A 27,971-nucleotide genomic window follows, 5' to 3' on the forward strand; every position below is an offset into this window, starting at 1 on the left:
TAACACCTTTTTCATTTTGTTTCATTAAGTTTCTTTGGTTGCAACAATAAATTCAGACATGTCACCATGGCCGAGGTTGCCTCTTTTGTTCTGTAGGTGGATGGTTTCTAATAATGTAATGAGTGCTTTGTGGGACACTCAACTTTATTAACAAAGACCTTAGTTAACGTTCCTAACCAGGCAGATTTTGCACTTAGGTCTCGAATATGGAGCATACAGCCCAGGCTTTTCCTGGAGGACCTTATGTGATGTGTTAGCTGAAGGTCCATTGGATTAAAGCCTCTCTGGTGTCCCTGCCTCCCTGGAGTATGCCTGGGTCAGCCTCTACCCCCTCAGCAATTCCCTGTGCCTGCTCATCCTCGGACTCACTGCTGGACTCATCATGTGCAGCCGCAGCCAATGCGTCTACGTCTTCATCGTCCACAGCGTCCCCCCTTTCCAGCACAAGATTGTGGAGAGCGCAGCATGCAACCACTATCAGTGACACATGATCTGGAGGGTGCTAGAGTGCGCCCCCTGAGCAGTCCAGGAATTGGATGCGCATCTTGAAAAGACCGATGGCTCTCTCCACCACAGCCCTTGTGGAGGCGTGGCTCCTATTGTACCGCTGCTCAGCTTCTGTTCTTGGATGGCGGAGAGGCATCATGAGCCACCTTCTGAGGGGATAGCCCTTGTCACCCAGCAGCCATCCATTAAGCCAGGCTGGAGCACTGAAGAGCCCCGGCACCTGGGAGTGTCTGAGGATGTAGGCGTCGTGGGAGCTGCCTGGGTACCTTGCACAGACTTGTAGAATCAGCATCCTGTGATCACACACTATCTGCACGTTCATGGAGTGGAAGCCCTTCCTGCTGACGAAGGCACCGGGCTCACCTGCTGGTGCCTTGAAGGCCACATGTGTGCAGTCTATTGCACCCTGGACACAGGGGAAGCCAGCAATGGCCGCGGAGCATCTGGCTCGCTGTGTCTGGCTTACCTGGTCCCAACGGTAGAGGATGAAGGTCAATGCATGCCTGAACAGAGCGTCTGTAACCTGCTTGACACAAGTGTGGACAGCTGATTGGGAGACTCCACAAAGATCACCCACCGAGCCCTGGAAGAAGCCAGAGGCATAGAAGTTGAGGGCAGCTGTGACCTTCAGAGCCACTGGCATGGGGTGTCTGCCCACACAGTTTACGGAGATCTCACGCCCAATCATCTGACAGATATAGTTGACTGTCTCCCTTGAGAGACGGATCCTCCTTCAGCACTGCACCTCAGACAAATTGAGGTAGCTGTTTCACCGCCTGTATAGCCTGGCAGCAGGATAGTGGCATCTTCTGCGGCCCCTTCCGCCTTGGACTACCTCTTGGCCCTGCATCCCTTGTGCCTGCGCCTGTCCTCCCAAAGGTGGCTCCCCTGGAGGCTGAGTGTGCATTCCTGGCCTCCTCCCCCTTTTAGCCCTCCCTTCCTCATCAGAGGAGGTGCCTCCAGTGGAGAGTTCAGCTCCCATTCACAAGCTAATGGAAGGCTCCCTGAAACCTGCAGGCCCAAAAAAGATTCCTCACTGCAGAGTGCTAACCTGAAGGTTGTGAGTCCAGACCAAGCAGCTGGTATGCGTTTTGAAGTATTGCAGATCACACAGGCAAGTATCAGAAACTTTGAAACAACAATATTTGACAGAGCACACTCACGACCCCACTGAGCCCTCTTAACCCACCCATGGGTGAGGTTTATACAAATGTGTCATACCTGCCTGCCCGTTGCGCCCGTGCACCGACCGGAAGTTTGCACAGGCACCAAAAAATCGCGGTCGTTTGGAGGGTCAAGGACTTTAAGTAGCCCGTTAATTAATGGCGGGTGTGTATCAGAGAGCATCGTGCACCCGCCCAACGAAATATCACAATGGTGCACGGTGACATCGGGACGCTCGCCCGACGTCACCGCGCGTCATTTTACGTGCATGCATGCGGGGCCCGCCCCTGCATGCCAACGGGAAAATTCTGCCCTATGTTTCCATGGCATCCTGAAACTTGAAGTAATCTCTCTTTTTAATGGCGTATATTTGCATGACAGCTTTGCAAACTCCTTTTTAAAATTTCCAGTTGTTGATCTACAGTCCAACGTATTAAGTTCCCTTTAATTGGAAGTATGTCAGATGAAGCACTCACCTCATTAACACTAGGTTTGACTATATCTACACAACTATGACAGAAAATCCTGGAAGTGATAACAGATGCTGAGAGTCCGTAGAACAGCTCCTTGCCATATTTCCTAGTCATGATTGCCCCTGCAACTGCTCAAAATCAGAAGTTAGCAGAATGGGAAATTCAGGTTCATACATTCAAAAACATGCATGGTGGTCTGAAAAATGTTGGGGTGCAGAATCCAGTTGAAGTATCCAACCTTTGTCAATAAAGGATAAAGGAGATGTGGGACTTTTGGGTGAGTGGAAGCAAAAGCAGGGGAACGTTATCGGGCCTTTTTTCTGGGAATAGAACTTTTTGGGGGCATTAGGGTTCCGAAATAAGTGTTTTAGTGATTTTTGAATGGTTGCTCTTTAGTAAATCTGAAACTTAAACTAATCAGCTGACTTTGTCCTCTACAAGTGTTTCAGAAACCTTGAACACCTTCAAGATGCAAAATAATTAATTATACACGTCCAAATTAAAAACATGGGATCTTAAAAGAAGAAAGGACAATCATGTTTCTTTTAAATCTTTAGACTAATATCAGGTAACACATCTGAACAGGCAAAAAATAATTTCTCCAGCCTGATCACTCATCCAGGTCCAAATAATCTCAGGTCCTCCCTTAATATCAGAGCCAAAAAGTTAAGTAATGAAAACCATAATTTGGAAGAAGTTAATCTGCACAAATTTAAAACTAAAATATTAGCAAAAATAATATAATAGAGAGATAGACAATATTTCTAACTTATAGGAAGAGATGATTCCAAAATAAACAGGACTTCCTAATTATGGAGAGACAGTGGTGTGGTGGTAATGTCAATGAGCTCATAATCCAGCGGCCCAGGCAAATGCTCTGGGGACTTGGGGAGAATTTTCTCCCTGTTGTGCAGGCCGGTCGGGAGCAGGCGTGGGTGGGCATGGAGCTGATCACCGCCTGCGATCGGCTCCACACCGCCATTTTACGTGGGCGGGACAATTAAGGCCCACCCAGTGTGATGCATGGGCCGGTAGCACTACCTGTGTGGGCGGGGTGGTGGGGTGAAGAGAGTCAGAGCCGGCGCTCTTTAGCAAAGCTGCCTCAGGGATATTAAGTTCATACTGAAATATTTAATTAAAGAAACGTAAAAATTATTTAGACATGTCCCCTCATGTGACAGTGTCACATGAGCTGGGGCATGTTTATGGAATGTGAATAAATTATTTATAGATTTTATTAAACCTTCAGGAAATCTCATCCCGCACATGGATGAGGTTTCCTGAAAAATGCGAAGGCCGCTTGGGCTCTTCACCTGCCCGCCAACCTTAAGGCTGGATGGGCAGCATTGATAATGAGTTTAATTGGCTTTTTAATGGCCTTAACAGGCCTTTAACAGTTCAGCGGGTGCACATCAGCCTTCGGCGCACGCCCACCGAACAAAAGATCTGAATGACGCGAGGGTGTGCAGGGCCTGTCCCCGCTCGCCAATGTGAAAATTCCCCCTTCGACTCAAATCCCACCACAGGTGTTAGAATTTGAATTCAGTTCACAAAACCTGGAATTATAAAGCTTGTCTCAGTAATAGTGACCATAAAACTATCATTGTTGTAAAAATCCATCTAGTACACTCATCCCCTTTAGGGAAGGAAATCTGCTGTCCTTACCTGGCCTAGCCTACTGTTGCTCTAGATCTATACAAATTGTGATTTATTCTTAATTGCCAAGCATGGGGCCATCAAAGCTGAATCTGTTTCTTTCTTTATTCAGCCTTCCAATAATGGTCACTGGATAGTGATTAGGAGCAGGTAACGTTGTTGCTGGTGTTCATAGGCTAACTGTTCCAAAAACTACCTCAAATCCATAAAGCATGAATGTATGTTAGCTGTGTGAGAGGCCAAAGTTTGTGTCTTTGATTGCTAAACCAATTAAGTGGTTCATAGCTATCAAAATTTCAGTTTGAGACCCTGACCATATATCTCAAGTAAATTCTTCACCAGATGACCAAGAGAATGCTGTTCATATCTTGGACATCTTCCTTGCACCTTGGAAACGTTTGCTTCCCTTATGCAGCCCAGAAAGAATGAGGATTATAATTCATTACATCCAGTTCTCACTACCACTACAGTGCTCTGGGCTTTCCTAAGCTTCTTCAAAATATTGGCACCTGGAATACATGCCAGGCTATTGTAAGAGCATTGATGAGGTGGAAGTAGACATTCCTGACATCCTATCTCATTTTGGTTCTGGGTTAAATATCATCGAGAACACCAGGGAAATTCTCCTTTTCTTCTTCAAATAGTGCTCTCAGACCTTTTACATTCACCTGAGAGCAATTGTTGGAGGCAGATCATTTATAAATATGTTGAAAAATTTTAAGGAAGGACAGGCAAATCTTTTAGATGCTCTATGTATTTTTAAATCATTCTTTAGATGTGGGCATTATTAGCATGGCCAGCATTAATTGCCCATCCCTCGTTGCCCTTGAGAAGATGGTAGCAAGATGCCTCCTTGAACAGCTGCAGTCCGTGTGGTGATATGTGGAACATTCCTTGTTCCAGTCCTACTCCGGCCCCCTCCCACAACCCTTTCTCCGGTACATCGATGATTACTTCGGTGCTGCTTCATGCTCTCGTCGGGACCTGGAAAAATTTATTAACTTTGCTTCCAATCTCCACCCCTCCATCATTTTCACATGGTCCATCTCTGAAACTTCTCTTCCCTTCCTTGACCTCTCTGTCTCAATTTCTGATGATAGACTGTCCACCAATATCCATTAAAAGCCTACCGACTCCCACAGCTACCTCGACTACAGCTCCTCACACCCCGCTTCTTGTAAGGACTCCATCCCATTCTCTCAGTTCCTTCGCCTCCGTCGCATCTGTTCTGATGACGCTACCTTCAAAAACAGTTCCTCTGACATGTCCTCCTTCTTCCTTAACCGAGGTTTTCCACCCACGGTCGTTGACAGGGCCCTCAACCGTGTCCGGCCCATCTCCCGCGCATCCGCCCTCACGCCTTCTCCTCCCTCCCAGAAACATGATAGGATCCCCCTTGTCCTCACTTATCACCCCACCAGCCTCCGCATTCAAAGGATCATCCTCCGCCATTTCCGCCAACTCCAGCATGATGCCACCACCAAACACATCTTCCCTTCACCCCCCCTGGCGGCATTCCGTAGGGATCGTTCCCTCCGGGACACCCTGGTCCACTCCTCCATCACCCCCTACTCCTCAACCCCCACCTATGGCACCTCCCCATGCCCACGCAAGAAGATGCAACACCTGCCCCTTCACTTCCTCTCTCCTCACCGTCCAAGGGCCCAAACACTCCTTTCAAGTGAAGCAGCATTTCACTTGCATTTCCCCTAGCTTAGTCTACTGCATTCGTTGCTCCCAATGCGGTCTCCTCTACATTGGAGAGACCAAACGCAAACTGGGCGACCACTTTGCAGAACACCTGCGGTCTGTCCGCAAGAAAGACCCAAACCTCCCTGTCGCTTGCCATTTTAACACTCCACCCTGCTCTCTTGCCCACATGTCTGTCCTTGGCTTGCTGCATTGTTCCAGTGAAGCCCAACGCAAACTGGAGGAACAGCACCTCATCTACTGACTAGGCACTTTACAGCCTTCCGGGCTGAATATTGAATTCAACAACTTTAGATCTTAAACTCCCTCCCCCCATCCCCACCCCGTTTCTTCCCCCTCCCTTTTGTTTTTTTTTCAATAATTTATATAGATTTTTCTTTTCCCACCTATTTCCATTATTTTTAAATCTACAACTAATACCTTGTCAGTCTTTCCAACCCACCCCCGCTAGAGCTGTACCTTGAGTATCCTGCCATCCATTCTTAATTAGCACATTTTCTTAGACAATATCACCATCTTCAACACCTCTTTGATCCTTTTGTCTGTGACATCTTATGATTATCTGCTCCTATCACTGCTTGCTTGTCCCTACAACCACCCCACCCTCAACTTCTCTACCCCCGCCCCCCCACCTTAAACCAGCTTATATTTCACCCCTCTCCTAACTATACTCAGTTCTGTTGAAGGGTCATGTGGACTCGAAACGTCGACTCTTTTCTTCTCCTCCGATGCTGCCAGACCTGCTGAGTTTTTCCAGGTAATTCTGTTTTTGTTTTGGATTTCCAGCATCCGCAGTAGTTTTTTGTTTTTATCTTCATTCCTGACCCTATGATGGAAGAAAGGTCAAGATAATTGAGCTTAGGACGCTGAGCTGAAGAACACCTATAGTGGTGCCCTTAGGCTGCAATCTTTGGCCTCCAACAAGCACACCCATCTTCCTTTGTGCCAAGTATTACTCCAACCAGTGGAAGCTTTGCCCCAGGATTCTCATTGACTTCAGTTTTATTAGGCAACCTTGCTGTCAAACTACTGTGGCCTAATTCTTGCAGAATTAGCTGCTCCAGATTTTTAGTTCAAAAGTGTTATAGAACAGGAAAGGAGTTGTTCTCCCTGATTTTGGTTTGGTTATTATTCTAGTTTTCTGCCACAATTTATGCATGACATGGGGCATAAGAATTGACAACCATTTTTATGCTCTTCCTTCCAAGGTGTAGTAACATGGCTAGTGAAATCTTGTGCAAACTACAGGCTTTTCCTGTTTTCATGAAAGTCAATGCTCTCTGCACATGCTTATTGAGAGAGGGTTTCCTCACTCCGGGGTACCAGTTTGTATTCCCCTGATTTAGTGTGGATGCGTAGACTTGAGATCTTGACATGGACATTTTATTCATTGTCTTGCCTGTCTATGTTATGGTGAAAATATGCATTTCATTGGTTCAGTCTCTCCAAATGTTCACATTTTGTGGGTTGCACTGAAATTGTGTGCATTATGCTCATATGCTAATCGCAGTAATTATAAGGCTCAGGATTTATTCTTACGCCATCATCTAACCATTTTGACTAAAATTGACTAAATGTTTTACTGGTGACTAAAACATCTCCCTTTAAACTGGAAACTGAGAACTATGAGGTTTGCCATATTAAAGGCACATTAAACTATTTTTTAAATTTTCAGAATTTCTGCGCTTTCGTGATTTATTGTTTTATGGATATCTGAATCCCAAGATATTTTTATAAACTGAGATTAAATATATATATAAATAATATGACTTTATATTTCATATGATGAAGTCCTGTGCTATTTTATAACAGGAATTATTTTCATACTTCACACTCCTTACCACAGAGCATGATACACGCAAAATATGCTATGAATTTATTTTATTTGGTATTAGTTATAAACAGACTATTTTGATGTGGAAGAGGTTTAATCCAATTGCTCAAAGGGTAACTGTACTATCTGACCTGCTACTCAGACATACAGGCAGACCAGAAAGATCACCGATACTGTTATGGATAGAGACAATAGGTGATTTATGCTAGAATTACTAGAAAGCTAATAGCACTGACACTTAACAGGTCCAATCATTAGCCTATGCTGAAATAGCTGATCTCAAATGTGTTGGCAATAATGGTGCTACAATTGGTACTTGTGGTTTCCAGTTTGAATAGCACACCATTCCCTGTCTAGCCTAACATTAAATCACAGCCCAGTGAATTTTGTGAAGCTAATTCAAATGGAATGTAATTGACTATGAATCATATTGAAATTCTGTTTCCTTTAGGTTTACCTTTACCATAACTAAATAATATAGCAATGTTCACCACAGAACTTAAAACTCTGACAAACAGCTGATAAAGATAGGTTAACAGATTTCTAATAGTGAAATATTCAAAACAAAGCAGTGCTAAGCATCCTTAGGTCAATTCATTGATTCATTCTTCATTGATATTGGCCTAGATCTTCTGGTCTTTGGATCGTCGGACACTGGATGTATTCCCACTTAGGGACCCCTGCAGAAGTGCAACGCACTGACTCCATGGGAATTGCCCGGGAAGTTTACCTTCTGATGGGTAATTCCCTGCTTCCCAAGACCCTCCAAAAAAAGTCTCCAAGTAAGAGATTAACATGTAAAATTAAAGTGCATGGGATTGGGGGTAGTGTGTTGAGATGGATAGAAAACTGCTTGGTAGACAGGAAACAGAGTAGGAATAAACGGGCCTTTTTCCGAATGGCAGGCAGTGACTAGTGGGGTACCGCGGGGATCGGTGCTGGGACCCCAGTTATTCACAATATATATTAATGATTTAGATGAGGGAACTAAATGTAACATCTCCAGGTTTGCAGATGACACAAAGCTGAGTGGGATGTTGAGCAGTGAGGAGGAAGCAGAGATGCTTCAGTGTGATTTGGACAAGCTGAATGAGTGGGCAAATGCTTGGCAGATGCGGTATAATGTGGATAAAATGTGAGGTTATCCACTTTGGTAGCAAAAACAGGAAGGCAGGTTATTATCTAAATGGCTATAAATTGAGAGAGGGGAATGTGCAACGAGACCTGGGTGTCCTTGTACACCAGTCGCTGAAGGTAAGCATACAGGTGCAGCAGGCGGTAAAGAAGGCAAATGGTATGTTGGCCTTCATAGCCAGAAGATTCGAATACAGGAACAGGGATGTCTTGCTGCAATTGTACAAGGCCTTCTTGAGACCACACCTGGAATATTGTGCACAGTTTTGGTCTCCTTATCTGAGGAAGGATGTTCTTGCCATAGAGGGAGTGCAGCGAAGGTTTACCAGACTGATTCCGGGGATGGCGGGACTAACATATGAGGAGAGATTGAGTTGGTTAGGATTATATTCGCTGGAGTTCAGAAGAATGAGGGGGGATTTCAAAGAAATCTATAAAATTCTAACAGGACTAGACAGGGTAGATTCAGGAAGGATGTTCCCAATGGTAGGGGAGTCGAGAACCAGGGGTCACAGTCTGAGGATACGGGGTAGACCACTTAGGACTGAGATGAGGAGAAATTTCTTCACCCAGAGAGTGGTGAACCTGTGGAATTCGCTACCACAGAAAGTAGTTGAGGCCAAAACATTGTATGTGTTCAAGAAGGAGTTATATATAGCTTTTGGGGTGAAAGGGATCAAAGGATATGGGGAAAAAGCGGGAGCAGGCTATTGGGTTGGATGATCAGCCATGATCATAATGAATGGCAGAGCAGGCTCAAAGGGCCGAATGGCCTACTCCTGCTCCTATTTTCTAAGTTTCTATGTTTATATGTAACTTGGAGTTAGAATCCGATGCACTTAGCTGGGCAGTTACCCAGGAAATGTTAGACAGAAAAATTGTAGTCTAACTATACAACCCCCACCTCCCCCAATTCCTTCCTCAACCTGCTGGTTAATCCCCCTGACCCCCCGACTCCCCCCTGACAACACTCTGACTCCCCCTGACCCATCCTGAATAGGCCCCACCGCCCTACTACCCTCCCTGACCCCCAAACTCCCCCTGACCCCCTGAGGTCCCCATGACCTGAACTGACTATCCCCAACCTAAGGGGAGATGGTGGCATAGTGGTAGTGTCACTGAACCAGAGACCCCAGGGTAATTCTCTGGGGACCTGGGTTCGAATCCTGCTATGGCAGATGGAGAAATTTGAATTCAGTCAAAAACCTGGAACTAAAAGTCTAAAGATGACCAAGAAACCATTGTTGTAAAAACCCATCTGGTTCACTAATGCCCTTTAAGGAAGTAAATCTGTTGTCCTTACCTGGTTTGGCCTGGCCTACATGTGACCAGGCCCACAGCAATGTGATTGACTCTTAAATGGCCTAGTAAGCCACTCAACAATTAGGGATGGGCAATAAATGATGACCTAGCCAGTGATGCCCAATCTCATGAATGAATAAAAAAGAAACCTCCCAACCCTACTCCCCTGGCACTGTACCCACCTGCCACCATACCCATTTACCTCTACCACCCTGCCCACCCATTCACACTGGACATTTGAGCTTACCTTACAGCAGCTCATGCTGTAAAAAGTGGGTGTGGCTCCTGAGCTGATTTTCTTCACTACTCTCTGTAAAGATTCCTGTGCTGAGGGAGTTCTTCTACATTGTGGATTAGAAGTCAGAGCCTTTACAACATATTTGGGTAGTTCACAGTATCCACCATTAATAAGTCCATACAAAACCCAGCACTTTGTGGCAAAGAAAAGATATACTATGAACTGCAAATTGCCACAATTTCTAGATAATTTGTGCCACTCTTTCATTAGCCTCACAAAAACAATGGATCACAGTCAAGCTCCCAGCAAGTGTCAAGAAATTGCTGAATTTGTGCTGTGAATACATGAATATCACTGCAGGCATTTAGGGTTGATATGTTGTGACATAGGACCTTGTTAATAGCATAATTTATGGTCCAGAAATGAAACTCACCCTTGGAAGCCAAGAAAGGGAACAGCTGAAACAGTAGAGGCTCACTCCTGCAGGCAGTGATTCTTTCTGGAGATATTTTTCATTTTTAATTTTTTTCTAAATTTTCCATTCTATCCCTTTTCTTTCTCTCTCTCTACCTTAATCCAGTGTTTCTATCCAATGTTTATTTCTCTTTCTAATCTCTAATAACTCGAATTCATTCCTTTTCTTTCTCTGTCATTCACTCTGTTTCATTCCCTATTCTTAAGTTTCATTAGTTAAGGAGACCCAACATTCGCAAGGCCCCAGGTTTCCTGTTGACACCACTGCAACATTGCCAATTCAGGTTTCCAGCAATTTAGTGCCACAAAAATAATACAATTGAAGGGAGAGGGAAGAAAGTCTAATTAATTTGTCATGAGATCCACCACTCCAGCAATTCCTGGGTCAAATCCCTTTTTTCTTGGATTTAGTAGGGTAGTACAAAAGTTACAGCACAGCAGGATGGGACAGGCACATGGACTAGTTGGTCTTCATGTGTCCTTCTTCATCCATTTCAACTATTTGGATTAGGGAACAAATACTTTGTGACATTTATTAACAAGGGAGAAAACATCTATAGATTTCTGTAGTTGAAGCCACGATCAGCTCCGCCATGATCTTATTGAATGGCAGAGCAGGCTTGAGGAGGTGAATAGCCTATTTCTGCTCCCATTTCTCGTGTTCTTATGTTCTAGGTGATGGTTTCTTTCAGTGTAAAATGATGTTAGCTGAGGGCCCATTTCTAGTAATGTGAGTGTAATTGTTTCAGAAATGCAAGTGGCTGAGCTGTTCAGTGAAGCCTCATGATTAAGCATTTAAAGATAACGGAACCTTACTAGCCAGGAAGCTTGAGGTTTGATCTTGAGTCTGTGCTGAGTAAACTTACCTGTGCTGAGGTAAGTGTGCTAATTGGTCTCAGCAACCTGGGGTTCATAATGAAATAACACATCACAATCACCGTTCCCAATTACTATTTATTGAACCCTGTTGAAAGTGTGTTTGTAGTGTGTGTGTGTCTCTGTGTAATGTCTCCTAGGATGCTGTGATTTACTTTTGAGGTACACGCATACTGCATAGTCAGTATGAGGAGCTAGGTACCAAATTAAGAAGCAGAATCTCAAAGGTAGTACTCTCTGGATTATTACCTCAGCCATGTGAAAATTGGCATAGGGTAAATAAGATTAGAGAGATGAATGTGTGGCTCAAAGACTGGTGTGGGAGAAGTGGGTTCCGGTTTGTGAGGCACTGGCACCAGTACTGGGGAAAGTGGGGGCTGTATCATTGGCATGGTCTACACCTGAACTGTGCAGGGCCATGTGTTCTTGCGAATCGTATAACTAGGGAAGTGGAGAGGGCTTTAAGCTAAACAAGGAGGATGAGGGGGCAAGTTTGGGTAGGTGTGGCAAATCAAAGGATGGATTCAAGGCAGGAGACCATAATAGTAATATGGGAAATGAGGGTAATAGAATAGCAGGAAGGGGCAGAGAGATAAAACCTAAGAATACACCAATAGACTAGATGTTACAAAGATAGCAAAAAGGCAAAACTAAAGAACATATCTGAATGTGCGTAGCATTCATACGAAGTAAATGAATTGATAGCATACATTGAAGTAAATAAATACGATCTGATAGTAGCCATGATGGAGATGTGGCTGCAGGATGGCATGGATTGGGTCCTGAATATTGAGGTGTATGTGACATTCAAGAAGAATAGGAAGCTAGGTAAAGGTGGAGGGGTAGCACTGTTGATTAAATGTGGCATCGGTGCACTAGTTAGAGATGACCTTGGTTCAAGAGACCAGGATGTGGAATCGGTTTGGGTGGAGATGAAGAATAGTAGGGGAAAGAAGCCACTAGTGGGAAAGGCCTACAGGCCCCCTAACAGTAGGACAAGGTATACAAGAAGAAATATTGGGCGTTTATGATAAAGGGGTGGCAATAATCATGGGTGATTTTTAATCTGCATATAAACATATAAGATCCTGAGGGGCCTTGACAGGGTGCATGTGGAGAGGATGTTTCCTCTTGTGGGAGAATCTAGAACTAGGGGTCGCTGTTTAAAAATAAGGGGTTGCCCATTTAAAACAGAGATGAGGTGAAACATTTTCACTCAGAGGGTCATGAGTTTTTGAAACTCTCTTCCTGAAAAGGTGGTGGAAGCAGAGCCTTTGAATATTTTTAAGGCAGAGGTGGATAGATTCTTGGTAAGCAAGGGGGTGGTAGGTTATCGGCAGTAGGTGGGATGCAGACTTCAGGTTGCTATCAGATCAGCCATGATCTTATTAAATGGCAGAGCAGGCTCAAGGGGCTGAATGGCCTACTCCTGCTCCTTGTTCGTATGTTCATATATAGACTGGAAAAAGTCAGATTGGCAGTAGTTGCCTGGATGAAGAGTTCATAGAATGCTTTCAAGATAGCTTCTTAGAATAGCATGTTCTGGAATCAACCAGAGAGCAGGTTATATTAGATTTGGTATTGTGTATTGTGACAGAATTAATCAATGACCTCAGAGTAAAGGCACCTCTAGGTTGCAGCGACCACAATATGATTGAATTATACATCCAGTTTGAAAGGGAGAAGAGTGGGTCTAAGGCTAGTATTTTAAACTTAAATAAGGGCAAATATATGAACTGGGATACTAAGATAGGGGATAGATCAACAGAGAAGCAGTGGCAGACATTTAAGGGGATATTTCGGAATACTCAGAATAAGTATATTCGTACTATAAAGAAAAATTCAAAAGGGAGGACCAACCATCCGTGGTTAACTGAAGAAGTTAGAGAAAGCATCAAACTTAAGGAAAAAGCATACAACTGAGCAAAGATGAGTCGCAGGTCAGATGATTGGCCAGAATATAAAGAATGACAGAGAATAACTAAAAGGTTAATCAGGAGAAAGAAATTAGAGTATTAGAGGAAGCTAGTTAGAAATGTAAAAACAGATAGCAAGAATTTCTACATGTATTTAAAAAGGAAGAGTAAGTAAAGTGAGTGTTGGTCCTCTAGAGGGTGACAATGGGGGCTAGTAGTAGATAATAAGGAAATGGCAGATGAAATGAACAAATATTTTGCTTCTGCCTTCACTATAGAGGATATAAAAAACATTCCACTAATAGCTGTAAATCAGGAGGTGGAAGGGAGAGGGGAATTTGGTGAAATTACAACCACGAGGGAAGCAGCACTGAGCAAACGATGGAGCTGAAGGCTGACAAGTCTTTGGGTTCTGATGGACTTCTTCCTAGATTCTTAAAAGAGGTGGCTAATGAAGTAGTGGATGCCATGGTATTAATTTTCCAAAATTCCCTGGACCCTAGAAAGGTTCCAACAGTCTGGAAAATAGCAAATATAACACCTCTATTCAAGAAGGGAGGGATGCAAAAAACAGGAAACAATAGGCCAGTTAGCTTGACGTCTGTCGTATGGAAGGTGTTAAAATCGATCATTAAGGAGGTTATAGCTTGGCACTTAGAGAAACTTAAGGTAATTGGGAAGAGTCAGTATGGCTTTGTGAAAGGGAAATCATGTTTAACCAACTTATTGGAGTTCTTTGTAAGAATAACATGCTGTGGATAAAGGGAAGCCTGTAGATGTGCTGTACTGGGATTTCCAGAAGGCATTTGATAAGGTGCCACAACAAAGGTTATTCCGGAAAATAAAAATTCATGGTGTAGGGGTTAATGTATTAGCATGGATAGAAGATTGGCTGGCTGGCAGAAAACAGAGAGTATGCATAAATGGGTCTTTATCTGATTGGCAGCATGTGACGAGTGGAGTCCCACAGGGGTCTGTGCTGAGGCATCAACTTTTTACAATTTATATCAATGACTTAAATGAGGGAAGTGAATACATGGTAGCTAAATTTACAGGTGACATGTAAATAGCTAGGAAAGTATGTTGTGAAGATGACATAAGGAATTTGCAGATGGCTATAAATAGGTTGAGTAAGTGGGAAAAAATCTGGCAGATGAGTATAAAGTGGGAAAATGTGAAGTTGTTCACTTTGGCAGGAAGAATAAAAAAGCAGAGTACTACCTAAATGGAGAACGGCTGCACAATTCTGAGGTGCAGAGGGATCTAGTGCATGAGCCACAAAAAGTTGGTATGAAGGAACAGCAAGTAATGAAGAAGCCTAATGGAATGCTATCCTTTATTACAAGGGGAATTGAACAGAAAAGTAAGGATGTTCTGCTTCAGTTATACAGGGCATTGGTGGGACCACATCTCAAATATTGTGTGCAGTTTTGGTCTCCTTATTTAAGGAAGGATGTAAATGCGTTGGAGGTGGATAAGAGGAGGTTTACTAGATTGACACCTGGAATGAGCAAGTTGTCTTATGAGGAATGGTTAGACAGGCTGAGCTTGTTTGCACTGGAGTTTAGAAGAGTGAGGGGTGACTTGATTGAAGTATATAAGATCCTGGACAATATTGGCAAAGTGAACATGGAAAGGATGTTTCCTCTTGTGGATGAGTGAAGAACTAGGGAGCTCTGTTTTAATATTAGGTGTTGCCTTCTTAGGACAGAGATGAGGAGAATTTTTTTCTCTGAGAGGGTTGTGCGACTTTGGAACTCTGTCTCAGAAGGTGGTGGAGGCGGGTTCACTGAATATTTTTAAGGCAGAGGTAGATAGATCCTTGTTAGGCAAGGGAATCAAAAGTTATTGGAAGTAGATGGGCATGTGGAATTCAAAACACAAACAGATCAGCCATGATCTTAATGAAGGGCAGAGCAGGCTTGAGGGGCTGAGTGGCCTACTTCTGCTCCTATTTCGTATGCTTTTGTGTTCATAAATGACCACTCGGACTGATGCCCTTAGAATTGTGTTATAGTGAAGCATGGACAAAATGTTGAAAAAAAAGCAGTTAATTCCATATTATGGCACTTAACTGTAAAATGATATGGTCAGTGGGCTGAGAAACACAGAAACAAACATATATATTATTTTTTCTACATTCTCAGGATATCCAAAAGTGTTTCATTAGTAATGAACTCTTTTTCAAGTAAAGTCATTTAATTTTTTTTAACCATAGAGCCAACTAATTTGCAGAGAGCACAATCCAACACACAAAATGTTACGACACAAGAAAGAGATGTGTTATGAACTACAAATTGTCACAAATTTCTAGATGATTTGTGCCACTTATGGTACAAAAGCAAACTACTGCGGATGCTGGAAACCTGAAATAAAATCAGAAAATACTGGAAATACTCAGATGGTCAGGCAGCATTTGTGGAGAGAAACAGAATTAACACTTCAGGTTAATGACTTTTCATCAGAACCATTTTATATATGAGCTCATGGTGTTGGAGGTGATATATTAGCATGGATAGAGGATTGACTAACAGGAAACAGAGAATCTGGATCTTTCTTCTTTATTTTTTCATGGTATGTGGGAGATGCTGACAAGGCAAGCATTTGTTACTCACCCCTAACTGCCCTTGAACTGAGCGGCTTGCTGGGCCTTTTCAGAGGGCAGTTAAGAGTCAACCACATTGCTGTGGATCTGGAGTCACGTGTAGACCAGACCAGGTAAGGAGCAGATTTCCTTCCCTAAAGAACATTAATGAACCAGATAGGTTTCAAGGCCATTATTTCTGAGACTAGCAACAATTCCAGATTTTCTTTAATTTAATTTAAATTCCACCGGCTGCCATGAAAGGATTTGAACGCATGTTCCCCAGGGCATTATCATAATCCAGTGACATCACAACTACGCCACCATTTCCACCCGACTTGAAAATGGCAAACTGTAACCAGCGGAGTGCAGCAGGATCAGTGCTGGGGCCTCAACTATTTATGATCTATATTAATGACTTGGATGAAAGGACAAACTGTATTGTAGCCAAGTTTGCTGATGAAACAAAAATAGGTAGGAAAGCAAGTTGTGAGGAGGATACAAAGAGTCTGCAATGGGATATAGATAGGTTAAGCGGGTGGACTAAAATTTAGTCAAAGGAATATAATGAGTGAAAATCTGAGGTTGTCCACTTTGGAAAGAAGAATGGAAAAAGAGAACATTATTTAAATAGAGAGAGAGAGTCAAATGCTGTGGCATAGAGAGATCTGGGTGTCTTTGTATATGAATCCCAAAATGTCAGCATGGAGGTACAGCAAGTGATCGAGAAGGTAAATGGAATGTTGGTTTTTATTGAAAGGGGTGGAATATAAAAGTAGGGAAGTTTTGCTCCAACTGTACAAGGCATTGGTGAGGTGCACCTTGGGTGTGCACAGTTTTGGTCTTGTTACTTAAGAAAGGATATACTTGCATTGGAAGCAGTTCGGAGGAGGTTCACTAGGCTGATTCCTAGGATGTAGGGATTGTCATATGAGGAAAGGTTGAGCAGACTGGGCCCATACCCATTGGAATTTAGAAGAATGAGAGGTGATCTTATTGAAGCAGATAAGATTCTGATGGACTCTGACAAGGTAGATGTTGTGGGAAAATATAGAACTAGGGCACAGTTTAAAAATAAGAGATCCTCCATTTATGACAGATATAAGGAGAAATTTCTTCTCTCAGAAGGTTGTTAATCCCAGAGAGCAGTGGAATCTGGGTCAGTGAATATATTCAAGGCTAAATTAGACAGATTTTTGATTAATGAGGAAGTCAAAGGTTACGAGGGGCATACAGGAATGTGGGGTTCAGGCCACAATCAGATCAACCATGATCTTATTGAATGGCAGAGCAGTCTCGATGGGCTGAATGGCCTACTCCTGCTCCCATTCCTTATGATCTTATAACAAGCACAAGGGACATAAGTAAGCAGTTAATTTTCTTTGGTGGCGGCTGAGGGATGACTGCTTAGCTGGGCCACCAAGAGAATTCACTCCTCTTTCACAATGAGTGTCATGGGATTTTCTAGATTTATCTGACAGGGCAGACAGGGCTGGGTTTAATAACTCATCCAAAATCTAGTACATGTCATTCTTTCATGGGATGTGGGCCTCATCCAAGGGCAGGATAAAAAGGGTCAGCAGCATTCCCACAGTAAGTAGCAAGCAGTTTTGGAGATAGTTTGCAGATGGTTCCTGGGGTTGCACTTGGACCTGCAAGCCCTCACACAGGCACTGACCTCAGGTGGTTAGCATCAGTGTAGGAGATGGATGAGGCACCCATTATCCCAGCTAGGTGCCCATCCATCAATGGTGAGCAGGGAGGTCCACAGCAACCTCACGTTAGTGCATGAGCTGCCTGTCATCCCTGTGGGCTCCTCTCAGGGAACCCGGGTGACAGCAGCAGCTCCTCTGCCCCTTTACCAGTGACCACGGCATCTGATGAGGCTGTGAAGACTGGGGAGATGCCAGCCGTGGCACTGGCCACTCCCTTTCAGGCAGGGCCAGCACAGGTTCCACTGGCCAGAGGATGGCCGCCGAGGTCATCACGGCCAACAAGACAGCAGAGTGAGCAGGCTGTCTCAGATGCCAGTGCCAGTGAGGGGGGAAGCACCTAGATGTAGCATTCGCAAGCATAAGTTAAAGGCACCATGAGCACAAGAGGGTCAGGTCATGGGTGACTTAATGTTCATTTATGTTTAATTAATGTATACTGGTCTGGGAATGAAGACCAGATAAGTTTATGTAAAGAGTCTGGAATTGTCAAAATGATATAAAATTTGTTTTTGTCATTGTGGCCTGAATATGCTTCACCTTTTTATTCCATTGGTGCCGGGTATGCCAGTATGTAATGCTGGAAGTATATGGCTCTGAACTTTTTTGCGCAGGCACAGTCCAAGCAGCCAGCTCTCACCCCCTTGGCCAGCTCCAGTGTCATTGACATTTGGCAGTCAGGCTCTAGCACACCTGAGGTCCACGGGGCGGGGTGGGGGGGGTGGACAGCCATACCTTAACACTTCTGCACACCGACCCATGCCAGCACGATACTCACCCTTCCTGAGTGCAGCAGATCATTGAAGCACTTCCAGCATTGCACCCAGGCGCACTGCACCACGTCATGGCTGCTCACCCGGGCTGCCACCTCCTCCCTTGCTCTCTTGGTGAAGTGCACTGGCCTCCTCCTCCCATCTCTGGGGACAAGGGTGTCCCTCCTGGCAGCCACCTCCTCCAGCAGGACAGTGAGACACTCATCCAAAAAGCAAGGGGTCGAGGCCCCACCCAACCTGCCCTCCCACCAGGCGTTTGCTGTTGCCCTCGAGTGCATCTTGAGAAGGGCAGCCAGATGCATTTAAAACAAACAATTTTAAGATACAGAATGCACTTAGCATGCAATGCTCTCAAATGTAATCTCCTCTGGGAGAATCTAGAATTAGGGGCCACAGTCTTAGAATAAGGAGTCAACTATTTAGGATTGACCTGGGGAGAAATTTCTTCATTCAAGGAGTTGTGAACCTTTTGAATTGCCTACCTCAGAGAGCTGTGGATGCTCAGCCATTGCATATATCAAATCAGCCATTGATAATTTTTTTCACACCGATGGAATCAAGGGATACGATAACATTGCAGGAAGGTCCACTGAGGTAGAAGATCAGCCATGATTTTATTGAATGGCAGAGCAGGCTCAAAGGTCTGAAGTCCAATCCTACACCTATTCCTTATGTTTTCTGTTCTTGTGTCTTGATTGTGGAGAAAAAGGTGTATAAGTGTGTTTATTTCTTAAAGGAAGGTGGGGCGTTTTGCAGAGAGTGACTTAATTATGTTTAGACAGGGACTTAACAAGTTGCACATAATTTGCAGCCAAAGAATTCCCGTTGAAAAATGTCACCATAAAATTATTAAACTGGATTTGGGACCTGACCCATCTTTCCATTGGGAAATAGTGTCATTCAAGTAATCTTAATTTCTCCACCGGAAATGAAAAGGGTCTAGAAAAGATGACGAACTGAAACGCGTTATTAATACTTTTAGTTCGTCCACAGACCAAACGTACGACATATAAATAGCCATTTCTTGAATATGTGGAACATTTTATTTTGTTACTATATTTTATTATACTATTCACATTTCCTGATTTAGTTTATCTCCAGTAATAAACCAATATTTGATTTCCTATAAACATTTCAACCCTCCCGTGGTTTCTTTTTCAAGAAACGCGTTTTATGAAAGCGTCAAATCTGTAAATTGTTGGTGGGCAGACTAAACTGGCATGACTACAATTATCCCCATTCAATCTACCTGTAATCTGACTCTTCTTGGGTTTCCGAATCTGTAAATTAATTCATAAGGGAAATTGTAGATGCAAGTTATGGGAACTTGCGCGCCATACTAGAGCATTTTCTATATCCCATTTAAATTACATATGTCCCCCAATCTGTATATTTGTATTATACATTTTAGAGACAAGCTGAAACTACTTCATGAAAAATATGATTGTCGTAATGTCCAAAACCAGAGTTCTCTCTTCTATAATAATCAGATGAAAAATGTTGTGATTGAAAGAGTACCTCTATTAAAATCAACAATGTTATAATCTGCAGTAAATAATTACAAGTCGCCTTGCCTTCACTCACTTATAAATGGGCAGATCTTATTTTGTAAATGGCTTTGCCAGATTTGCGTCAAAGTGTGTGACGTTTGGAACGGACAGCCAAAGTTAGTCAGCTGGACAATTTCACAGCAAAATAACAACAAGGCAAACATAGAAACATTCGCACCAGACGAACTACTATTGCCAATTTTCAGCAGTACTTATAACTCTGGTCCCAGTTTTTGCGGGCATCATCGGGTATTACAAATACAGCTGTTTGCGATAAGGTAACCCTGCCAGACTGTCAAGACAGTTACAGCTCATAGTTATTCATTACTTTTTGGAACAAGCCCAGCTAAGCTGTAGCTGTATTTACAGCTATCTATTTTATTTTGTATTTTGCTTCAGTTACCCGTGCAGAAAATATGAATGTACACATAAACCAACATGAAATTTCCAATGTAGTTTACATCAGTCAAAGAGCGTGATATGGCGTCGCAGAGCTCTGAATGGGAGGGGAAGTACTGCGTAATGTACTAAACTGTCTCATTTACCTTTAGTCTACAGAAATGATCAGATAGACCATAGAACATGGCTACCTAATTGGCTAAGGTTTCGGCCAATAATGAATAGTAGTAATATTAATTTGGTAGGCAAGCTTAACAGCTAAATTACTATCTCTCTACTAATGGACATAACGAATGTCCCCATATGTTGACGGGAATATGGGACTCGGAAGAGATTGCTATAGTAAAACATTGCGAAGTGTTAACTGCACTGGTTGTAAAGCCTTTAGGCACAACACAATCTCCCACTTCTCTATTTTTACAACATTTTCACCCGAACTAAATTCAATAACGCATATGCTGAATGTATACGTAACATCGCAGGAATCAAGACCAAGTATTCTTCTTTACGATATGGTTATCATAGCAGTGATTAACAAAGGGTTAATAATTATGTAAATGATTGTCTAGGACAGTAATTGCACCAGAAAATATTCTGTTGATCGAGGAAATCTTGGCAATAGAGATCGAATCCAATCCTTTTTGTGATTACAAGAGTTATAAACACACATCTACAGTTAACCTATTATTAGGGAAAAAGAAAGCATAAATTAAACCCATTGATTAAACTCCCATGGGTGTCGCCCTTTAACTAACACGCCTTACTCCTTTGTGGAAAAATATAGCATCTTAGCGTTATATCCAGTCTTTACAGTGTTTCCCTAGCATGTGGATTCATCGTTCAATTGTATTTAATTTGTACTTGTGGTATCAATTAATTGTTCTTCAATGTTCAATTCTATTCGATGATCTGATGCAATATAACAAACTAAATGACACAATGTAATGCATTTTATAATAATTAATTTTAAAACGGAAAGCATAATATTGCTATTATTTTCGAAATAAAACGATTTTAACCCTGAAAAGCCAATTTAAGGAATTAAAATATAATCAAATAATCAGCCTTTGTACAGATATTTTAAGAACATTTTGATAAGGCATCTTCCCTCTTCGGCCCAATTTTAAATTTGTCCTAGACTATTATAGTGCAATCACATCCCTGATAAAAATCATTTCTCTTAAGACTTAAAACATGCCAGAACTTAACAGTGTTGATGGTAAAATGCCTGTCTAGGAAATGTCTATATTTTCAAACTGGCGAGGAAGCATGGGAAACTATTTTACTCAATGTCCTTCCTTAACAGCGGGCTTTGTTTGGTTCTATCATGAGAGAGAGAGAGAGAGAGAAACGAACAGTCCCCTGGATGCATTGACTTCGTCATTAAAATTAATTAAGGGCTGAGTAGGTGTTTCCAATTTAATGAAAATATGGAATAATTGCCACGAAGAAAAAAATATATAAATTACAATTCAGGTAGGCAGGCAAGAACATTTTGCTATTCTGCAGTGCCTTTTAGTGCCACAAAAAAACCTATATAAGGTTTTTATGCCTTGCGTTCCAAAGTTATTCCTATGCATATCCATGCAATATTTTTCCGCTTTCCCTCGATAAAATTGCCAAATAATAATGAATCATTTCATAAATAATGGCTTGGCTGTCTTATCTGGGCAGGGCGGCCAGTGCTGGTTTCTTATCTCGCCTGGCCACATTGCTGTAGTGTTCCGCTCTCCATACTAAATAGGAAATCGAACGTGATGTAAAATCTACTCCACTCTCCAAGGCATAAGCTGCCAAAGAAACTTATTACAGCACAAAGATCAGCCATGGAGGGGGCTGAAAATGGCTGCTAACACTTTTCTAATAAACAAGGATGGTGAGTAGATTTCTAATTGCCACCTCTTAAGGGTGTGTTTTATTCTTCTGCGTTTTCAAATGCCGAAATATAACTGATTTCGAATTGAGTGTAAATAATTGCAATATAAAAGCACTTAAAAAACAGCAGGATAAATAAAAAAAAAATGGAAATGGCTGCGAGCATTGTTTTCAATAATCCCAGGAGTGAGGAGTTTTTTTTTGAGACATTTTTGAATCGCTTAATGGATTGTGTATAATACAATCGCTAATGATATTTTAATTTGATTTGTATAAATCGAGATGATTTTTTCCAAGAGAAATGCCGGCACAGCGACAGAAACGGGTGAAGACGCTTTAATATAATGTTACGACCCAATAGTTTTTTTTCACAATTGCCATCTTGCGCATCGGAAGAATTTACGAGAGAGAAAATATCCATCTCAATGGTTATTCATTTGTGGGAGAAAACAACGGATACAATTTCCGGCAGGAAAAAAGCGACTCCTTTTAAGACATTGTTTAATACAAATTAGCAGATTGCATTCTCTCTGATTCGTTGCAAGAACTTAGAAACCATTTGCCGCTATATATGAACTCAATCGGAGTAGTGTTGGGAATTTGGTCCACCAAATTATTCAGAGTGGCGAAAGCAATTTTAAGGACATTGTTGTGAGATCTTGATTTAAAGATGTTTTGTTTCTGCAGTGCAGTCAAAATACAGGCTCTTGGTAACATTCAGAGCAAAATGAAGGGGCAATAAATGTCTGCTATTGTTTTGATTCAGACTTCTGTGCACGCTATGGGTAGGTCACTTTAAAAAAAACAAATGCTTTAACCGAATGCTTTCGAAGCTTCAACATATTCAATCATTAGAGATGGAAACTGGCTGCCTACGTGTATGCAAAAGGCCCTCATTTCGTCCTATTGTCCTCATGTGTTTATTTTGTCCTTTCCATTCTGTTCAGGCCTCATGTTGGACTGCCTTCAGATACATGTTACACAGCCCGGGACTGTTCATCTACACATTAAAGGGACACAAACTAGTTCCCATACAGTTCGTGGATTTTATTTAAATTGGAGCAAATAAGTGATGGTAACATTTTCTTCTTGCGGAGCATTTACATTAACGTCCATTAATTTGATAAACTCTAAATTTGTTAGATACCATGAACAAAACCCAGGAATTGACTGTATGGAGATGGGGTTGCTCACTTAAATCGCACTTTAATTTCTAATCCATCTGCACAGTTTAGGAAAGGAGATTTCTCAGAGGATATACACTAAGAGCTGAGCGAATTGCAACCCGCATTATTAACTTCGTTTTGTTTTATTTTAAATGCGTTATGTACAGTGTAGCAGTGTAATCTCAAGGTTAAATTTCAATCTTCTAATATATGTACGTTTCTGAGCTTAATTCATTGAAAAAAAGATTACAACGTGCCCTGCAGCTTTAGAATTTAGAGTGTTTAAACCTAATCCTTAATTGATCAACTGTCTTAAGTATCTCGGCTGATTTTCCATAAACTGCGAAATGCTTAATCCGTCCAAGAGGCTTTTTTTTTCTATAAAAAGAATAAAGCAGCATGGAATGCTGCAGGTGCTGGGTTGCCTCTGTCGACTCTAGTACAAGAAACGAACCCTGTTCCCCAGTGAGCTTAGCACAGCAAGATTCAACAGCGCGGTGCAAATAACAGCAGCCAAAACAACTCGTTGTAGATCTTGAGCGTCAGTTGCGCTGTAGGGTGACATAAACAAAAACAAACTCGTTATAAATGTCTTCAATATTATCTGCAATACTTTATAGATGCCACGGAGAATATTATATTCTCCTTAGTGGGAGAAATATTAAAAAAAAATACTGGCGGGATTTCTTCAGGTGAAAGATCACGAAAGAATGCAGCAGTACGTTGTTTTTAGATTATTGAAATACAGACATATATCAACCTATCTTGTGCATAGTTTGAATCTTGGTTTCCATTTTCATCAATGCAAAATGAGCGGGTTTGTATTTACAGCTGAAGAGTTTTGCCTGGTCAACACTGCACAGAGAAATCATCCTGACTTCCGATTTCTTTTTCATTTTTAGCTAATTTTGCATCTAAAATCTGTTAATATTTATATTTGCATTCACTTGCGTGTTGAAAATAGATGGTGAATTTTAGACTAGTCTTGTAAATACATAGAGAACCTGATAAACGCTTGATGTATTTCCAAATGACTCGGCTGGTTGTGCTATTCATGATTTTGTGTATATAGATGGGCCTGTCAACTAGGTTAATATACTGCCAAGATCTTGAGAAAGTTTACTTCATTTTAGTGCAACTAATTAAATAATGAAGTCCTCTTGTCCTTAAATAATTTTATTTTTGTCCTTAGGGGAATATTTCTCGCAGATGAAGTTGTTTCCGCATTTCTCCATCCTTTTGATATCTAATGGTAACGCAATTAAGACAGTGAAGACTTCCGCTTTTCGATACGATGATGGAAAAAGTCGGGTTGGATCTTGGTGAAAATCGCAGCGATGATCTGAGTCCTGTTGAGAAAGATTTCCCCAGACATAGAGCAGACCGCGAGGAAGCGGAAAACACGAGCGAGCCTGCAGATCAATCCACTGAGGGACACCAGCTCCAAGCTGAGCAACAATCTGCGTCAAATGATGGGGTTTCCAAGGAAACCAGACACGACTCCCCTGATCCCCTATCGGAAGTGCCAGTCATAAACCTGATGCAAAGAGGGGGCCAGCCTATAAATGAGAGTGATCAGAAAGGCACGTTTACTCATTCAGTACCGACCACCGAGTTGTCAAGACCCCCGGTGCCTCTGACTCTTCAGAGCCCAGTGAGTGAGAATCGGATGGTCCAGTTAACGGCAGCTCATCTCCCCCTGCCTGCAGCCAGAGCAATGCTGTATAACAGCACATCGCAGTATCAGACCCTGCCACTTTTAAACAGGTCAGTCTCATTAGGGAAAATAGTTGGATCCAAAAACCCTCCTTTGTGTTGTGTTTTTTTTTGTTGTTTTCTAGTTTGTAAAAACGTAATAGTCACCGGATAAAACCTGGATCGCAAATCGATGTGACTCGGGCTCAGAAAAGAATAAATTGTTGCTGATTGCTTCCAGATTAACAAGTGATTGCGATTTGATTTAATACAAATGATCTAGGGTTGATAAAATATGTAATGATTTGTAATTCTCAATGCTGAGAGATTTTCGCTATTTTTGTTTTCTTGATAATTATTGTCGATCAATTCAAGCTGAGGAATAACTTATGCCACAAGATTTTTTTTCAAACTGAATATTTAACTCTTTTAACGCCATTATCAGTATGCGCCAGTATCGATCAGTAAATTAGGATTCGGGATTTTCATCGCCAATCTTTCTTTCTTGTTGCAATGGTGTCACCAGTGATCCAGAACCCTTCAACATGTTCTCCAATAACAGAGTGAAAAGAAGACCAGCTCCTTACGACGTGGAAGTCACTACCGGTATGCACAGCCTTAGAATTAACCACATCTTAAACCATACACAGCGCCGCTCGAGCGTTGATACAATAGCCAGATAACAGGCTGTAACTACTTAAGGAAATATTGCAAAAACAGACAGTAAGACACATGGTTAGTGACATGTAGGGTAAAGCACTGAGATAAAATAGCTGCATTCATAAAATGTTATCTGAAATCTTTCTCACAATGAAAGTCTATTTTATTTCCTTATTTGTGCTGTGTTTCAACAGGTCTTTCTGCATGCATGTCTTGACTCTATTTATACACATGTGTAAGCAGGCACACAGGGAGAAGCACACGGGCATGCGCGCCCCCGCGCGCGCGCACACAGGATGTATGCCTTTACTTGCACACCTTTTTATCAAGTTTATGTTACTCCTGCAAATCCCCTCAATCACTACCTCTGTGTGGGAGCGTGCGTAATTGATCAAAATCACGGCTGGTTTCATTTTTACTACTAGGTGTCTCCCAGCCTAAAATTGTTCGCAGGATCTTCACAAACAGCAGGGAGAGGTGGAGACAACAGAATGTCAACGGGGCCTTCGCAGAACTTCGCAAACTGATCCCGACCCACCCACCCGACAAGAAACTGAGCAAGAACGAGATCCTGCGTCTGGCCATGAAATATATCAATTTCCTGGCCAAATTGCTGAGCGATCAAGAGCAAGAGGGCGAGCAGCGAGGGTTACAGATTAAAGAGGCGGACAGTACCAGGCTGGCCAGCGATGACATCCAGGAGATGTCTCCAGACTCGAGCTGTGGGAGCTGTTTCGATGGAACAGGAAGCCCGGAAAGTCTAAGCGAAGAACACGATCATCTCGAGTCACGACATGGAAACCACCGTCACTCCATACTTCCTCCAGATGTCAATGGACAACGGTGATATCCTTGCAAAAAGAAAAGTGATGCATCTGGGAGAATGGAAAATTGCAGCTAAAAGAACACAGACTGTTACTGTTTTACCACTGACTGCCGAATCGATTTGCGTTTTATTTGCTTTCAATTTTCTGTATCTCTAACATTTTCAGGTACACATTAAATGCTAAACTTCTGTCCTTTTGGATGTAATTCTAAAACTCTTTCTGGATATATCATTTGACTGCTGTTTAAAGTCAAGAGAATTTAAATTTAAAGAATTTAATTTTATCTTAAAATCGAGGTACATGTAAATATTGTATAAGCTTCAGCCTTTCAAGCTTCGAGCGCCGTTTATGGAAAAGGAGAAACATGTTTTTGTAATGGAAAAATCTAAGAGGACCAAGATTCATTTCTGTTCAAACAGTAGCATCCCTTTTCCAGTGAATTGCATGTTAACTTTTCTTTTCATTTCATATATTCAACCACCATTCTGTATAATGCAGCCGAGCTCCAAGCAGAACACACTAATAACATGTTAAAGAAGCACTGAGCGGAAGAGTGAGGTACTTTTACTTTACATCGCAGTTCGAATCCCCGAAAAGGGATACTACAACTTTAAACAGAAATAGATAAGCTTGTTTGTCTAAATTAGAAGGCAAAAGACATAAATACACTTACATTGCGGGAATATATTGAAATTCAAATAAAACGACGAAAGGTTTAAATCTTTGGAAAGTACATTTCCGGGGATAACTATTTTGTATATTTTCATGGTTTGGTCGAAACCTGGGCCATTTTCTGCGTTTAATGAGACTTGTTGCAGCTTTTCACAGATCCTTGTTTTCTATTTCTTATGGACAAATTATTATTTATTCCATGTGCTCTATAATTCAGATTTTTGGAATAACTGAAACACCAGGCAATTTTTATGGGTACAAATTGTGACATTTTTCTTAAAGTACTTTAACATTCTGCAAAAGAGAAGAAAACCATGTATTTAATAATTCAATGAACAACGTGTGTTGTTTATTTTATTTAAAAATATAAAAGGTATGGTACACTCCTTATTTTCCACGTTCGCTCTTGTCTGCTATATGTATTGTGAATACCATAGTGTATAATTCACACTGCACTTTCAGTACATTTTGTATGTGATTGTTTTTTTTCTGCGTTTGCAGAAGTTGGGTAACGAAACCTGTTAACTTAAGCAAATAACTACGACAATGTACATTCTGACAAGGTGATTCTCGATGGATATCCTTTGTAAAGCCTAATGTGGCTGCAAAGTTTGCGTGCAGTATGTATATCACGTATTGTTGTAAAATATATGCAATGTTATATTACCAAGAATTTACTTTTAATAAATTGTATACAATTTAACTGAACAGTCTCCCCTGCCACAGCTAGCATTCATATTACTGAGTGAAATTACTAAAAGCGATTTGATACAA

At 41.9% G+C, this 27,971-nt stretch overlaps 1 protein-coding gene and 1 long non-coding RNA gene across 2 annotated transcripts in view; one reads left to right on the forward strand and one right to left on the reverse strand.

Annotated features, from left to right (window-relative positions):
* Window positions 1-27,971, reverse strand: part of LOC144692388 (uncharacterized) — a 274,513-nt gene that overhangs the window by 189,766 nt on the left and 56,776 nt on the right. The window lies entirely within an intron of this gene.
* On the forward strand, window positions 22,038-27,900 carry tal1 (T-cell acute lymphocytic leukemia 1). The gene is made up of 4 exons (XM_078561166.1): window positions 22,038-22,178; window positions 24,536-25,110; window positions 25,565-25,644; window positions 26,124-27,900. The coding sequence occupies exons 2-4, from the start codon at window positions 24,638-24,640 to the stop codon at window positions 26,543-26,545; spliced, it is 975 nt and encodes a 324-aa protein (XP_078417292.1). The 5' UTR covers window positions 22,038-22,178; window positions 24,536-24,637; the 3' UTR covers window positions 26,546-27,900.

This window comes from Cetorhinus maximus, chromosome 17 (assembly GCF_964194155.1).
Source record: "Cetorhinus maximus chromosome 17, sCetMax3.hap1.1, whole genome shotgun sequence".
NCBI lineage: Eukaryota > Metazoa > Chordata > Chondrichthyes > Lamniformes > Cetorhinidae > Cetorhinus > Cetorhinus maximus.